This window comes from Eumetopias jubatus, unplaced genomic scaffold (assembly GCF_037043125.1).
Source record: "Eumetopias jubatus isolate StellerSeaLion01/CBP00866 unplaced genomic scaffold, mEumJub1_p1.0 scaffold_9, whole genome shotgun sequence".
Lineage (NCBI taxonomy): Eukaryota > Metazoa > Chordata > Mammalia > Carnivora > Otariidae > Eumetopias > Eumetopias jubatus.
The window spans coordinates 19378601-19395692 of record NW_028274815.1 but is presented as its reverse complement, the minus strand read 5'-3'; the positions used below and the strand labels follow the sequence as shown (position 1 = coordinate 19395692).

At 55.5% G+C, this 17092-nt stretch overlaps 1 protein-coding gene across 1 annotated transcript in view; it reads right to left on the bottom strand.

Moving 5' to 3' along the window:
- The window catches only part of KLHL29 (kelch like family member 29), a 300062-nt gene that overhangs the window by 18597 nt on the left and 264373 nt on the right, over positions 1-17092 (bottom strand). Inside the window, exon 7 of the mRNA XM_028099660.2 lies at positions 2907-3045. Within this exon, the coding sequence (XP_027955461.2) occupies positions 2907-3045 (139 nt within the window). The remainder of the gene's footprint in view (positions 1-2906; positions 3046-17092) is intronic.

The window sequence follows — 17092 nt, the reverse complement described above, 5'->3', positions numbered from 1 at the left end:
CTGGCCGCTGCACACTGTCGCCGGGGTCGCAGCCCGAAATGACAGGGCAACCACATCAGCTGCTCCCTGACCACCGAGACTGTGAACTTCTCCAGGATTTTACACGGCCCAGAAAGGAAATCACCTTTCTGCAGAGTCTGCCTTCCTCCCCACAGAAGGAATTTGTTTGCAGCAATGGGCAAGGTTAAGATGAGGGAAATGGTGATGGACGCCAAGGTTAAGATGAGGGAAGTAGGGGCGCCTGGGTGGCTCAGTCGTTAAGCGTCTGCCTTCGGCTCAGGTCATGATCCCGGGGTCCTGGGATCGAGCCCTGCATCGGGCTCCCTGCTCAGCGGGAGGCCTGCTTCTCCCTCTCCCGCTCCCCCTGCTTGTGTTCCCTCTCTCGCTGTGTCTCTCTCTGTCAAATAAATAAATAAAATCCTAAAAAAAAAAAAAAGACGAGGGAAGTAAAATTTAAAACAGCCACAAATTAACATTGTGACCTTCGCCCACAGGGGCGCCTCTGGGCTCGGCTTCGGCCTTCCCTCCTCCCTGAGTGAGCCTCCTGTACGCTGAAGGGGTCTCCCCAGACCTCAGACCTCTCTGCGTTCAGATCTTTCATTTATCTGGCTGCCTCGCAGGGATCTCTGCTGGGGCATCCTTCAGCCACGCTGAAACCTGCTGTGCCAGACGCTCAATTCACCCCTGTGCCCCCGGCTCTGCCCTGACTCTGGTCCCCGGACCCGCCTCCCACCCTGTGACCTCACTGTTCTCATGTCCTGGGGCTTGCACATGGGAAGCCTCTGCAGGGCTGGCTGTGCCCGTCCCCTTACCGCCACCCTGGGATGCTGGAGCTGAAGGAAACCTGGATGTCGTTTGAACCAACCTCCTGTTTTACAGATGAGAAAACTTGAGGCCTACGAGAGAGGACGTGACTTGCCCGGGGTCATAGGACAAGTGGCAGAGTCAGGTGTAGAACCCAGGTCTCTTAGCTCCCAGGGGGGTGCCCTCTCCCTTCTAGGGACTGCCTCTTAGCTCCAGCGCCCATCACTTCTGGCTAGGGCCCCTGAGGCACATCCTACAGGTCTTTCACCTTCAGGCGGACATCCCTTTCCCACTGCTCCTCACGGCCCCCACATCCTCAGACCAAGCCCAGGGCCCTAGCCCAGGGGTTGGACTTGCCCGCCCATCTCACCCCAGCTCACACCCATCTCTGGGAAGGCTATCTTCCCCTCCACACTGCTTAGGACGGCCTCTTTCCCAGCTTTTCATTCCAGGCAATCCATGCCTTGTCTGGAGCATTCTAGAACATTCCAGAACATTCCTTGTCTTCTAGAACATTCCGGGCAACCCACCCCTTGCCCGGAATGTTCTTCCTCCTTCTTTCTGGGCCTAAGAAGCCTTCACTACTTTGGGTTCCCACCAACTGGTGTCCTCTGTTGTGTACGAGAGTTTGGCTTTACGTGTGAGGTTCTAAAGACAGTTAAACGGCTCCTGTGCTCCTCTTGCCCACATCTCTCTAGCTGAGGGCTGGGCCATCACTTAGTACCAACCTGCCCCTGCATCCTGCCCGCTCTGTGCTCTCCAGCTGGTCTGTAGCAGGGACCAAAGCCCTAGGATGCCGGTCACTGCCAGTACCAGAATTTGCCAAGAGTGGCAGCACAAAGACCTCCCTTGGCCTGAAGAAGCCACTGGACGTGCCCCTTTACCCTAGAGCTCATGCCCCTGACCCCTGTGCTCGGACAGAGAGAACCCAAGCACTGGGGGCGGGAGCCCCAAGCTGTCCATGAGACTGGAAGTCACAAAGAGCCTGCCCCTTCCTGCATGGCTGGGGCCAGCGCGGCTGGGTGGGGCTTGCACGCCGGGCAGCTCAGCTCTAAGTGAAAGGACACAACAGATTGGAAAGGAGATGCCAGCCAGTGTGCCATCCTGAAACAAAACACAGTCACTCTGGGGTTAGTTGGCAAGTCCAAACACAGCATTGGGAAGCAAGCAGAGGTCCTGTCCTCCCACTCTGAGCCCAGTCCCGGCTCAGCGTCCGCCCCGGAGAGGCTGCAAGGCAAAATGAGCAGCGGCATTAATCTGCTGATGGGTGAGAGAAACAGGAGCGTTACCCTGGGCCGGCCCCCTCGGCTGCTCTCCCTCGCTAAGGAGCTAGAAGGTGGCCCCTGACTTCTTTGCGAGGGTATGAAGCAGACAAATTAAAAAAAATCAACATAATGGAAAAAAAAAAAAGATGCTCATGCACCATTAAAACTCATTCAGGTAGAAATAGCCGGGGCGGAGGGCGGGGGGGGGGGGGGAGGAGCAAAGGCTGAGAGAGACCGTGTTTAGGACACACCTGGTCTGTGCTCAGACAACGCTGGTTTAGGCTCAGTGCACAAGTATCAAGGCGTGCAGCGTGAATGAGGATTTGGCTACAAGTCTCTTCTCCCCGACTCCAGCTGTGGAAAAGCGGCACCGTGGGCACCTTGTGCTCCTCAGCTGGGGGACAGTCTGGTCGATGTGCTTTCCTGGCATTAAGGTCACTATCGACAGCAGTGATGATGGTGCCTGGGACCCTGTGCTGAACCAGTGGGGACAGTGTGCAGGGGTCCCTCAAAGTGGAGTCCACAGCCCTCCTAATCTCACGGAGGGCTTGTGAGCCACTGAGAACTCGGGATCGTCGGGGCAGGGCAGGGGTGTTGTCTACGGCTGGCAGAAGCCCTTGGTGACCAGCAAAGCTGCATGGGGGCGGGCTGGGGGCCGTGGCTGCTCTGAGGCTGTGTGTGAGAGGGTACTCGGGGGTGGGGGGGGGAGGAGAGATGGCTACTGGCTCTGTGACAGGGAGTCACGCTTCAGGAACCTGCAAGAGAGGGGAGGAGAAAAGCGACACAAAAGCGTCCTACAAAGGAACAGACCCGACCACAGCTGGAAGGAAGGCAAACCTTTGAATCAGGTCCTTGAAATACAAGCTGCAGGAAGCTAGAACATTTTGGTGGACTTCAAACTCTCTGCCTTCAACAACAATTTTCAGGTCTGTAAACGCTTTCGCTCTGCGCTGCTGGTTCAATTCCTTCAACATTTCTGCAGAACAGAGAAGACAGACAGGGCCAGGTTCCCATTAAGAGTTTTTTTTTTTTAATTAAAATTTTTTCTTTTCAAGAAGTAGAGAAATAGGAAAATACTTGATACTGTTTCTTGGCAAGACTGGCTCAACACTGACAGTCAAAAGAAGTCACAAACAATGCGTAAACAAGCAGCAACTGGGAGGGGCTGCAGAACCAAAGGAATAACAACTTTCAAAAGCAAAAAACAACAACAACAACAACAAAAAACCCCCACAGAAAACAAAAAAACAAAAAACCAAAGAAACAAACAAAAAATCCCCAAACCAAAACAATACAATACAAAAAAAAAAAAAAAATATATATATATATATATATCTCAAACCCAGAAATTGAGAGGCTGGGGGAAAAGACTCCCATACTGACAATTGGAAACATAGAGAATACATTATCACAGACAACTAAAAACTGTCGTATAACTACAGAGCGAGTTCTCCAAGTGCCAATGAGGGCTGATGTATTGGATACCAAGTAAAGCATGGCATTGTGATGTAAGATGGGCTGGATATGGTTCAAAGGAATAAAAACCACAAAACCTGCAAAAACAGCGTCCCTTATGTTAGACACTCAAGCCGTGGCACAGGGTGAGCTTCTTAGAGAGGGGCCCCGAGGGAGGAGGGGGTGCAACGGGGGCCTGCAGAGCACTTCCATTGCACACTTCCGGGACTGTCGGGGAGGGCTGCCAGGAAGTGGGGGGCTGGGCGCACCTCCTCCCATTTCCTTGGGTATTCTCTCCGGACTCCCGCCCTCAGCTGGGGCTTTGCCATGGGAGAGGTGCCCCCCAAGTGGCCTCTGGGGTTTTCCAACCCTGACGCACACCTACCTTTGCCTGGTGTCTTGGCCACCCGGGGCCGGCACAGAGAGTGTCCCATGCCCGTGGGCTCCAAACCTGGGTTGTCTCCTAGACCCACCTCAGGGCTCAGAATGGGGAAGGAAGAGAGCCTGACAGCTACCCTGGTTCGCTGACAGAAACTCTCATTTGCGAAAGTTAGGGCCTTCTGATGACCAATGCTCCCACTAGCTTTGCCTTGTCTGCCCGTCCCCAGTGGACTCCCTACTTGCTGGTTGCTGGACATCAGAGGCCAGATTCTTGGCCAGAATGACCTAGACTATTGTTAGGCAGGGTTACGTTCTTTAGCAGGTGAATGGGAGAGGGGGCCTGCAGAACTGAGCCTTGCTTCCAAGCCCCCCACCAACACCCTGAGCCCTCAGGTCTATGCTGCACCCAGGCTGGTGTTCTGGAATCACCCTCCAGCATGCCCTGCTTCAGCCTGACCTGTCGTCTCTGTCCACATGGGCCGACATTGGCTGCCTGTCAGGATTCCCTCCTGAGCCCAGCTCTGCCTCTGACACCCGTATGTCCTCGGACAAGCCCTTGTGCTCTCAGACTCTGTCTCTACATCTGCAAAATGAAGCTGGAGGCTCCTGCTCTATTCCCAGAGCCTGGTGAAAATCCCTGAGCTCAGGCTCAGGGATGGGCAGGGGCTTGTGGGCTTTGAGGCCAGGCAGGTCCATCTTTGCGAGGACATACAGGGCTCTGGTTCTGCTGAAGACCAAGGCAGACAGGGAGAAAGGGGGTCTGAGTTGTGTGGGCAGAGCTGAATCATTGACCACACCACCAACTCCACATCAGGCTGAGCTGGAGTCGTGGCAGGGCACCTGCAGGGGTGTGTGTGGGGCACTGGCTGGGGCCTCCAGAAGGACGAGGGAGACCAGCAGGGCCTGAAGCACTAGGTGGAGGGTGTGGAGGGCGCCTGTGGGGCAGACGGGGAACAAAGCAACGAGATGGGGCAGCAGGTGGGTTCAGACCTGAAGAGCCTTGCAAGCGGGCTCCAGCTCAGTCTTCTGGGCACCAGGGAACCACGGGATTCTGTTCAGGGGAGTGACAGGCTTGGATCTGGTTGCCAGGACAAATCTCCCTAGCAGCCCCGTTAGACGCAGGCCGGGGAGGAACGGTGGAGGCTGGAGGCTGGAGGCCAGGAGGGAGGTGGGGGAGCGCTGGGCCTCAGAGCCAGGCCTCGGGGAGAACCCGAACTCTGCCTCCTATCAGCTGCGTGACATTGGGAAAGTGTCCCAGCAGCCTCGGTTTCCCCTTCGTTGAAGTTAAATGAGCTAGCCCATGGTAAACTGTTAGCCGTGGGCCTCAGTGGGTGGCAGGCATGATGTCATTGTCGATGGCGGTGACGGCTCCATGATCTAAGTGAGAAGGGACAAAGGCCCGAGCGACAATGGGGATGGAGGACAGAGGAAGACAAGTATTTAGGCTGGGAAGTTGTGGCCCTCGGTGCTGGAGGGAAGGCGGAGGCCGGCAGGTGCAAGGACCACTTCCAGGCTTCTGGAGGGATGCCGGGAAGGGAGGGGGTGGTGAGTTCAGTTTGGGGTTGGGGTTCGGGCCAGTGGGACGCGTCAGGGGGGAAGTGCAGGAGGCCATGTCTGGGGCCTGGGCGGGAGGCGAGGCGGTAGGACCTGCAGCCTGAGCGCGTGGCTCGGGGGTGGGGGGGTACGATGCCGTGGGGGAGCCCGAGCGCGTGGCTCGGGGGTGGGGGGGTACGATGCCGTGGGGGAGCCCGCAGGGTCGGGCTGGGTTGAGGCTCAACTCCTTGCTACGCTCACACAGCAGCTCCAAGAAGAGCCACCAACTGAATTCGTTCCCCAAAACAGGAGCCAGGTGGTGATGTCAGCTTTTTGAGTGAAGTCACGTGGGGGTGAAAGGGTTCTGGGCTGGAATTCCAACGACCGGGATCCTGGCTCTCGTTGCAGCTTTGCCACTCATTGGCTCTGTGACCCTGGGCAAGCTGCCCAGCTTTAGGTGCTCAGTGCCTTCAAGGACCGAGAGGCACCTGCTCCGTTGCCTCCCCGCTGTCAGGCTGCGGTGAGGGACGGATGCAGCCCCGCAGGCTCGCTGAATTAACCAGGCCCAGGGGGCCAGGAGAACACAGCGGTTGCAAACTACCACTCCTCCTGGGCCCAAAGCACTCTGGTTTTGAAAGCTCGGACTTCCAACCAAGGTCCCAGCAAAGATTCCATTTGCAGCCCCAGCCCCGCAGCGCCGCCTGCTGTCTTGGGAATTCTGGCCGGATCCAGGGGCCGCTTGGAGGTCCAGGTCACCATCTAAATGCAAGCGCTTTCTACTCTCACTTTGCGGAAATCTGGATTTAATAGCTGGGCAGGATTACTCAGTTTCGGAAAAAAATTTTCAATTTATGAAAGTGCTCACCAGGGGATTCCTTTTCACAGCAGGGCCCCAAGCGCATTCCAAGTATTGATCAGGCGGTATGTGCTTATTGCTGCCGGCTGAGCGCCCAGCCGGAGAGAGCCTGGGTTTCGGGACAGCATGACCCTGGATCCACAGGAGGAAGCCAGCACCGGCTCCAGGTACAAACTGCCCTCCTGCCTAGGCCCCTGCCTCGGCCAAGGACAACCACTTAATGTGTGAGGGGCTCGGGGAACGTGGGGTCCTGGGAAAGCTTTCCAACCAGCTGGGCTGTGCCCAGTTGGGGCAGTTTGCGGGCGTCGGGGAGGGGGCTGGCAGGGGCTGGGCCTTTGGGGTAGACCCCAGTAGCACCCCGGCACCCTGCGGAATCTGGCTGCTTCAGGCTTGTGGAGGAGGGGCAAGTCTGGACCTCAGGGTCCTTCCTTGCTGGCTGACATCAGGGAGCTCTTTTCTAGCCTCCCGGGTTTTGGGTGGGATGCCCCACCTGTGTCTGCAGGACCCCTCGCCCTTGCCTGGCCACACAGCGGCTGCACTTTGCCCTTGGCCTTGCCCCTCAGTGGGGAACCCTCTGCTGCCAGACTGCTGGGCTGAAAGCACAGGTCCAGGTCACCGAATCTCCCCCTTGAATCCTCTCCTCCCCACACCAAGCCCGCCTCTTTTACCGCCTAGAAATCTCTGCTGTCCATTTTCTCCTGGCCTCAGGAACACCTGAGGGTGGTGGTTCTGTCTGAGCCACCACCCTCTTTCTCCTGAGTCAGGGGCAGCAGGCTCTGAGGATGTCTGGCTGTTTCTGGCCCTAAGCCATCCAGCAACCCAGCAACACCTCCCTGCTTAAATAAACCCATCAAGGACGATGAGCAGGGGAAGCAAGACTCCCCCACTCCCCCCTGAAGCCTCCCTGCGCCCCAGGCATGTCCCTTCTCCCTGCCCTCTGCTCCAATCTCTCTTCCTTCCTTTTTCTGGCTAATTACCATTTTGTCCTGCAGTACCAGTTAAGGTGTTACTGTGTCCCAAGCCTCTGCCTCCTCCCCTTCCTCCTCCCACATCCCCTGGCTCTTCACCCTCCTCCCTGCTCCCACAGCATCCCCTGCTTATTTCTTTAGAGCACACTGTGTGTTGTAATTACTTATTTACGTGTATGTCTCCTGCACTTGACTGTGATTTATTTATATTTTTATCTTCAACATCTAGCACAGGGCCTGGCATACATACAGTTGGTGTGGTAGATGACAAAAATTCTTTGTCTCCCCTCCCATCGAGGGGTGCAGTTCATTTCCCCACCCTCTGAATCTTCACTGCCCTTGTGACTTGCTTTGACCATGGAATGTGGTTGGAAGGACATCGTGTGAGTGTGAGCCACAGCCTCAAGAAAATTTGCTTGCTTTTGCTCACTCTCTTGGGACCCCTGCCCCTACCACCCTATGAACAAACCTGAGTGAGTCTTTTGGAGGATAAGAGGCCACATGGAGCAAAGATGAGCCATGCACCTCGGCCAGCCCCCACCAATATCGGCTGAGCCTGACCTAGATCAGCTGAGTCCAGCCAAAAGTGCAGACCAGAATCACAAGCTAAATCAGAGGTGGTTGTCTTAAGCCACTAAATCTTAGAGTTGTATGTTATGCAGCAAGAGGTAACTGATACAGAAAGCATGAATAAATGATAAGGCTCAAGGGCTCATGAAACTTCCCTTCCATCAGGGTCTCCTTTATGGGTAGCGTTTGAAGCTAATTCTTTTTCTTTAATTTAATTGCAGTAAAATTTACCATCACAACTATTTTTAAGTGGACAGTTCAGTAGTGTTAAGCACATTTACAGAGTATTCTAGTAAGTATCCCTAGAATACTTCATCTTGCAAAACTGAAACTCTGTACCCATTAAACAATAGCTTCCCATTCCCTTCTCCCCAGCTCTTGGCAGTGACCCTTCTACTCTCTGTCTCTATGAATCTGACCACTCTAGGTACCTCGTACGCATGGAATCATGTAGTATTTGTCTTCTCCTGACAAACTTATTTAACTTAGTATAACATCCTCAAGGTTCATCCATGTTGGAGCACGTGTCAGAAATTCCTTCCTTCTTAAAGCTGAATGCAATTCTGTTACATGGATGCACCACAGTTTGTTTACCTATTCATTTGTGAGTGGACACTTGGGTTGCTTCCACCTTTGGGCTACTGTGAACAGTGCTGCTGTGAGGCCAATTCTTGACACTCAGTGATGGACACCTCTTAAATATGCCAGCTCAAACCCCGTTATAAGTGGCGGGTAACCTCGCTCTGTGGACCCAGCAGCAAGCGACCTCTGAGAAGAAGTGGACCCTCGGGAGGGTCGGCCTGGACCTGGATGCTTTGTTTAGAGAAGAGGGAGGCCACAAACAGAACCAACCCCGGAGATGACATTGCAGCTGAGCTTCTGCATATTTTTCACCAAACGACACAAGTTATTTGTCAGAGACTAATGGGCTCATTCCAGCTGGACTAGAAGGGCCTGTCTGAGGTGGTAATAAAGAGGAAGAGATGTCAAATATTAAAAGGCAACGCATTTCAGTGGCTTTGCAGCAGAGAAGTCCATTAAATCAGAGCCCCGAGAAAGGTTGTACAGCCGAATAATTTTTTCTTCAGAGCTCAAGAACGAACCCAGCTAGGTGATAAATGCTCCTGATTCCAATGGTATTTATGACACATATTTGATAAAGGACTTGAAAAAATTATAAACTCAGAGCAGTTGTGAAATATACTGAGAAAGCCCAGCAACGACTGTGCCAGGCATACCCAGAGGATAATTTGTCCAGGAGTGGAGGAGACCGGCATGTGCAGACACTGCGGGGACAAATGGTGACCTTCCACAAACAGAGCTTCCTGTTGTTGCTGCTCAGTCAGGCCACAGACAGTCAGGGACAGGCTCCCAAGCTGAATGCTGCCCTTCTTCCTCCCCTTCCCCTGACCGATCAGATAGATACATCCCCTTTCCCAAAGAACAGCTTAGAATCGACCTGGAGTACCAGCTGGGCCCTAGCTTCTAGGTAAGACAGGATAAAACCACCTGCGGACGGCATGCCCACCCGGAGTTGGAGGGGCAGTCCTCTACCGACAGCCTCACACAGGTGGGCCCATCCAGGAAACGCGTCCTTCTAGAGAAGGGAAGCGTGGAAGACTCAGACTTCTTGCCTGACTTAGAGTTTTAGTGAGGACACCTCCTGGTTGTCCTGTTGTCCAAAGGTTAATTCCTACCGTTTATCTGAAAGGGAAAGAGCCCTAAGGACAGTCACCACCTCTCATCGGCCTGCCTTTCCCAAGTTGTCCAATGCTGGGTGATAAGACCTATTTCTCAGGCAGTGGAATTTGGCACTGATGGGCCTTTCTGTCCCTTCAGTTCCTGCCCCAGGGCTATACACTAGGGGGTGCATGATATGCATTTGCAGGGCAGAACTGAGGTTTATCTTCCAGTGGGAACATTCTCAGGCGCTCCAAGGGGATAGAAAAGTCATGAAAAATTTTCTCCTTAGAATTTTTAAAAAATCCTCATACTGCAGAGGTGGGGGCAACCGCTGGCTGGGCAGGGAAGGCCAGTGGGCAAAGCCTGAAGCTGTGGTCGGAGGGAAAGGCCCTGGCTAGGTGGACACTGGGAGCTGTTAGTCCTTTCTGCCCCCAGAAAAGTCGCCTCCACCCGGCTCCTTCCCCTGTTTTGAGGATGAAGGCCGAGGGGTGATGGGCACATTCTGAACAAGAGAGGATGAAAATGTCATGGGGGTCAGGGCTAGGAGACCTGGTGGCAAGTCTGGGGCTTAGGAGAGTTGGCAGTGTGCAGACAGCTTGCAGGAACTGGGACTCCAGGCTGACGTGCCAGAGCCAGGACGGGCGGATATGCAGTGAATTAAGCATCCTAGCAAGTCAACTCAGGACACCGAAGAGCTCTGTGGGGACCAGAAGCCTGAAGGTGGGGTCTGCAAGTGCCAGGGAGGCCATAGCAGATGGGTTGGGAGCAGCTAGGAGGTCGGGGGTTTGGAGGGAAGGTGGCCAGACAATCCCTCTGTGAGGCAGGAGGCCACTCCAAGGCCTAGAACTTGACACCAGGGAGGTGGGTGTCCTGAGGGGCCTTGGTCCTCAGGACCAGGGGTGGATGAGACTTGTGTGTGGCCCCAGGGAGAGAGTTGAATCTGTTGTCTGGGGTGGGGATGGGGAGCTCGCTCCTCCCCCTGTGCCTCTGCGAAACTGTGTTCTACCTCTAGCATATTTAGAGACACTGCTTCTTTTCCACTGGAGGGTAGATTTGTGGAAGGTGGGCGGTGGTTCTCGGCTAGAGGGACTACAGGGTCCAGAGGCCAGGACAGATAGTTGGGCCACGTGAGAGAACTAAGTTCAGCACCTTGGAGAGCTCTAAGCACCCAGGGGTCAGGGTAGAGAGTGGGGAGGGCTCTAGAGAGGTTGGGGGTGCTAAGTCCACAGTTGAGTAAGGCTGAGGCATGGACATCCCCTTTCGGAGGCAGACTCTGGGAGCTTCAGACGCCTTGTGTCTGTCTGACCCACTTGTTTCCTTATTAAACACGTGGGCTGGGCATGGGGGTGGGTGGGGGTCTGTTTGCAGACCCGAGGAGTTTATGGTTTAACATATGGTTTACGGTTTGACCACCACCAATGACTGTGGTGCCAAGTGAGGGAGTTTTGTGGGGCAAGCACTGGGTAGAGGAGGCTCAGAGGAGGGACTGCTGCATGGCTTGGTGGAGCACAGGGAGGCTTGGGTGGGGGGGACGGTGAAGAAAACACTGGAAAGATGTGTAGCAGCTCACCAGGTGGGCTGGAGGGGCCAGGTGTGAACCATATGCATATGTGTGTGTGTGTGTGTGTGTGTGTGTGTGTGTTGGAGTGTGTAGTGTATGTAAGCATGTGGGCATGACCATATGGTGTGTGCGAACATGTGGTTGTGTATGAGCATGTGTGTGTGTGTGTGTGTGTGTGTGTGGTGTAAGAGGCAGGCCCATATTAGATTGTGAAAGAAACAAACCCACTGTGGTCTTTAACCCACAAGAGACTGGGGCCATTGGTGAATTTTATGAGATAGGGTGAGAGAGTCAGGTTTGTCTCTTACGTTCAAAAAGTCTGCTCAGAATCCACCATCAGTGGCCTCACCCCCGCACCCCCCACACTCTGCCCCCACCCCTGGCCTTTCCACACCATCAGACACTTCCTTTCAGCTATTCCAACCCAGTCTGATGCCCCTCCTCCGAATTTACCAGGTACAGGGCACTGGGCCCCGAGCTGGGGTTGGGGTGGGAGCTGCAGGGGAGGGGGCAATAGTCCCAGGGGAAAGTGCAGCTCAGTGGGGACACAGTGGTGGTGGTCAGTGGTGGTGCTGATGGCCTTCTATGGAGGGAGAGCTGAGGGGCCTGGGGAGGGAGGGTTGGGGTGGGGTGACCAGGAAGTGCAGGGGTGTCATGGGTGGAGAGCCAAATGCACATAACAAGGGGTATTCTTCTTAATTTACTAGTTCATCGTCTATACACATTTACTGAGGACCTACTATGTGTCAGGACCTGGACTATGAATATGAAATCAGTTTCCATCTTCAAGGGGCTCACAGTCTGATGGGGGAGGTAGATGCTGCAGCGGACAAAGGTCAGTTGGGTTGCTTAGCACTGGAACCCCCTTCTATTGGGGAGAACTCTGAGATGGGCAGGGAACTGGGCCCTGTGGAGTGAGTCTGGCGGGAGCAGTTTCCTGGCAGCTGACACATAGCCACGAGACCTGGGCTCAGCTGGTCCGAGGCCGTCCTAGGTGGAACGCAGAGCCAGCCAGCGAGGACCACAGTGCTTGTGGTGAACTGGCTGAGCCGGTGGCTCAGTGGTGCTTGAGCAACCCCGGAGGCGGGGGGGTGGGGCACGGGGGGATGGTGCCAGTGGGTACTGACCCTGAGATCGATCTGCCTGTGCTGCCCCAATCCCCAGCCTCAAATAAATTCTTGTTCTCTTGAACTCTCAGAGCTGTAGTCTGTGGTTGGTGTTGCGTGACCCTGAGTGGCACCGACACGGGATGCATGGGTTATACTGTCATATGCAGGCTGATAAACATCCCTATAGCAGAGCCTGCCCGGGGCCACTGGGGGAGCAGAGGGGGCAAGTGGAGGAGGGAAGGCACGCGGGGATCGGGGACTTGGCTGGGTCTTGGGAAGTGAGTGGGACTTGTTAACGGTGGACAGGAGGACACTTTTGTTAGCAGTCGGCCTGGGCAAAGGCCCAAGTCGCACATCAGCACCCTGACTGCATGAGCAGTGGGCAGTTGAGTAGGGCTGGGGTGGGGGTGGGCGGGCAGGCGTGTGGCACTGAGGCTGGAGTGCCCGCAAAGGTCCCTGTGACTGGCTTGTGTTAGGAACTGTAGAGTGTGGGCCTGGGAGGAAAATTGAGAAAAGTCACCCAGGTCGCCTGGGGTATAGAGGGGTGGGATGCATGGAGGGCCGATGTCTGGAGAAAGCCGGACCCTGCCCCAAGGGGCTACTGCTGTTCGGGGTGAGGGGGTGGGCAGTGAGGATGAGGCCTGGCCTTTGGCCTGGAAAACAGTGGAAGGGGCCCTGAGCTCTGACGGGGAAGCAGAACCCCAGGTCTTTGAGAGTCTGTGCAGGGTTGGGGCCGAGGGAAAGATTTTCTGAGCGCCATCCCTGTCTTCAGCCCCCCAGGGCAGCCGACCTCCCTGTTGGGCCTGGGCCATGGCATTCAGAAACCAGGTGCTGGTTGCTACCTCTCGTCCCTTCAGCATCATGCACGTGCCCCTCACACTGATGGGTCCCCACGCTTTGCATCGTAGGCTGTGAGTACAGAGGCCTTTCTACGATGAGCAGTCACCAGCCTGCGGTCTATCCTTGGCTGTTACCATTTTATAACTTTCTATTTTACCACTCACTATTTTAGGGGCAAGACGTCAGATTTCCAAATACATACGAGAATCTGTAGCTGGCCCCTGCCAGATAATTGAATAAAGATGTGTGTTGAGTGGAGCAGTACTGAATGTGCCCCCAGATAGGTATAAACTCTAGACGTCTTTGCCCTGGAAGACAGAGCTCAGCGAAGGTAGCTGGGGGGCTGTCGCCACCATTACCTGCAACCCAGCCCAGCCTCCCAGGTGGAGAGGATGGGGCTCTAGGTGCTGAGCCTGAACATTCGTCATCACGCACCTCTGCTTTTTTCATCCAGGGAGAGTTCTTGCTACTCTCCTTTCCTGGCCAGTGGGCAGTGGGGGGCAGAGGAGGCCCATAGGGAGCCCTGCTTCCCTCCCTCACTGCCCTGGATCCCCAGAGGGGCTGGGCTCTTCACCCTCAACTGGCCATAACGACCACCACATCCTCTTTCCATCCAGAGGCCCTGGCTGACCTGCCTTCCACCTGGGTTCCTGCGAAGGCTGGGTGAGACTGTGTGGGCTGCAAAGGGGCTGGCTGGGGAAGAGGCCAAGTGAGGGACCCCAGAACTTCTTCACCCATCACCCCGGACCCAGGGAAACAGAAGAGCAACAAGGACCCAGAGGAGGAGATGATATCTCAAAGTGTAAAAATCCCAACAACCAGACACAACCTCAAAGCCTCAATTCTCATGTGCAATGTTCCATAGAACCTTGCTTTGTTGCAAGCATCCTGAAGACTTAAGCCCTAAAGGTCCAGCCAGCCAGGGCTTTGGTAAAGTCAGCCACCTGCCCCAGTAAGGGACAGGATGGCACAGAGAAGGGATGGCGGAGGTCCTGGGGGAGGAGAAGACAGGGGGCAGGCAGGAAAGAGAAACAAGAAGTGAAGGAAACACGGCCCTCCCCGACCTGCTTTAGCAAAAGCCAGTGTTGCCCAAGAATCCTGAGAGCACAGTCCCAGCAAATAAATCAATAGTTTTAAAGGATTTGCAAGAATTAGTGAACCAGAGCTGGGAGCATGATCAGTTCAGTTACCCGGGTGAAGAGAGAAATGAAACGGAAAGCCCAGATGCCAAGGGCTAGCGGCAACTCCGAACACTTTGAATCACATCACAGGAGAAGAGAATTTGTGGCCAGAGAGGCCCTGGGGTACGGATGCAGGGGAGGAGTGTGTGCGCCTCTGTGTGTGTGTTTGTAGGGGATGGGGACCCCACTTGTGTCTTCTGGGGCGTCTGGGAAGGGGTGTTGCCCCTGAGTCTCCATCTGGGTCCACCCCTCCTGACAGGCCTGGCCAGGGTCAGGTCTGGGGCAACATCTCACCTCCTCTCATTTCAGGGGAGGAGAAGGCCTGGGATTATTTCACTTTTTCATACTGCTAATGGTCTTGAATGATCATGCAAGCAATCATCATGATCATTTTAGGAAAATTAGCGAAAAAGAAGAAAGCGCCGTTTGTCGTCCAGGCAACCAGGTGTCAACTTCAGGCCCCGGCACAGAGTCGGAGGGTCAGGTCTGCCTTAGAGCCAGGCCAGGTGTCACACCTGTGGAGAAACCATGGCCACCAGGGAGGAGCCAGCCCTTGGTCCACAGCTGGTCTCCCTGTCATACTGGCTGGCAGGGTCCTTGGCACCCACCAGCCTGTAGAGGAGGCACCCTAGGCTTGGTCCTGGGAGGTCCCTGGAAGGGTCAACAGGTGGCCTCTTCTGACATCCCTCCTTCCCGTCTCCTGTCTGCCAGCTCAGGCCTCTTCCCTGCTAATCCCTCCCGCCTATGGTCTGTGATCCTTGCCTGGGAATCGTGTCTCCAGTTCGACTGAGAGTTCTGCTGTGATAGAGATGCCGCTGTTCAGCCCCCAAAGTCCCAGGGCCTCCTGCAGCCTCTGGGGCCCGGGGAACCTGTCCTGGGGCAGCTGGTCTGCAGTCCTTGGCTCCAGCCCTTGGCTCTAGCTCCAGCCTCCAGCTCCAGCTCCAGGCCCAGGGGTGGGCAATGCTGGACCTGACCTGGGAGCTGTCCCTGCCCCCTGTGGGCGGGGCCCTCCTGCCCAGCTCTGTCTTGCTGATAAATAATGGTGTCCATCTGGTGCCACGGCTCCTTTTAGGAACAGAAGCCATCTCCAGGCTCCCTGGAGCTTCTAGAGCTCTCCCGCGGTGGCCCACACTGGGGCTCCCACATGGGGTGGGTATTACCTCTGGTCAGTGGAGGTGAGGGTCTCAGTGGACTGAGAGGGTGGGTAGCTACAGCCCTGGCCCCAGGGGGCTGCGACCAGGGCCTGGGGCAGGTGGGGAGAAGGCTTTCCCCAGCACGGCTCACCTAGGGCTAGGAAAGTTCTGCACTGCAAACCGTAGGGCTCCCTGAGGGCCCAGGAATGACCCCATGTGTTTCAGCAAAGGTGGATCCAGGACAGCAGTGGGCTGGGCCACCCTGACCGCCATCAGAAGCTGCTCTTCTCCGCTCCCATCTGCCCCCAGAAGGTTCTGAAACCAACACTTCCCTCCTTGCTCCCCTCTGCAGGCCACGGGACAGCTGGGCCTATCTCCTGTTAGCAAGGCCTGTATCATCTACCCTGGGCAGCACCTGTTAATGTGGTACATTTGCATGGCAGCAGGACCCAGGGCTCCCCACTCCCCTGACAGGCGCCCAGGGAGGGGAACATAATAGACTTTGATCATTGCTCCGAAGAGCTCTCAAACGCAGAACCTGGGTCTGGCTGGTCTCTGTACCTCAGTACTTGGCATAGTGTCTGGCCCTGAACAGGTTTCAGCTAGAGATGTGAGTGAGTGGGGGGGGGGAATGAGTGAATAGTCGCTGGACTAGAGAAGGTGTCGCAGAATAGGGCGCACTGAGCTGGGTCTTGAGTGGGAAGGGTTTGAGCCAACGGCCATGGAGAAAGGGCCGCCCCCAGGGCGATGGCAGACGCAAAGGCCCAGAAGCAGGGACCAGGTGGGACAGGTGGCCGGGTGGAGAGATGGCATCAAGCAGGGAGAGCGAGAAGCTGCAGCGTGGCAGAAACGGGGGAACAACCACACGGAAGGACGTGGGGCACTTCCAGGCCTCCAGCATTTTCTTTGCCCAGACAACACCCGTCCAAAGCCTGCAGGCCCCAGGGCTTGGCTCTCTCCCAGCCTGGGGCGAGGAAGGGAAGGAGGAGGTGAGGACAGGCAGGCTTGCTCAGGACGCAGGGCCTCCCCCTCCCAAGCACTCACTTCCCAGGCATCTGGAAGTCATCTGGAAGGGGAAAGAACGGACCCCGGGCCCCACCTGAAGCACTGAAATCTCCTAGGGACTGACTGAAGCTTGAGGGGGAGTCCAGGGCGCCCCGGGCGCTGGGCCAGGAGAGCAGTCCAGTGTCCAGACGCTCTAGACGCTCTAGCGGGCACGGGAGGGCACGGACGGGGAGGGCGAGGGACAAGGGCACGGCGACCTTTCACTGAGAGCCTGTGGTACGCTGGTGCGGCCCCAGCACATCCCACACCTCACTGTGCTGAAGTTGTTGAGTGTCCGGGACATACGAGGGGATGAGGTGATGCGCCCGGTGTCTCCAGCTGGGGGCTCAGGCCGCTTTGATCTGACGTGGGCCCAGCCCTGCCTAAGGCGTCAGGTCTCAACCTTTGTATTCGACCCAAGTATTCAGAAAAATACTTACACCTGGGCTCCACCCCCAGATTTGTGTCCAGTAGTATGGGGGACAATCTGGGCACCAGGATTTCTAAAAGCTTCCTAGAAAATGTTGATGTGCAGCAAAATTTGAGAACCTCTGGTCTCATGCCCCAGAGCTGTTATTGTTTTTTTGCCTTTTTGTTCTCATTTCCTAAAGTGTCCAGATCTGTGCTCAGAGCTCAAATAAATTTACTGAAAAAAAAAAAATAAAATTAAGGAACAACAGCTCAAAGAGCCAGCAATTTATGCAAATGA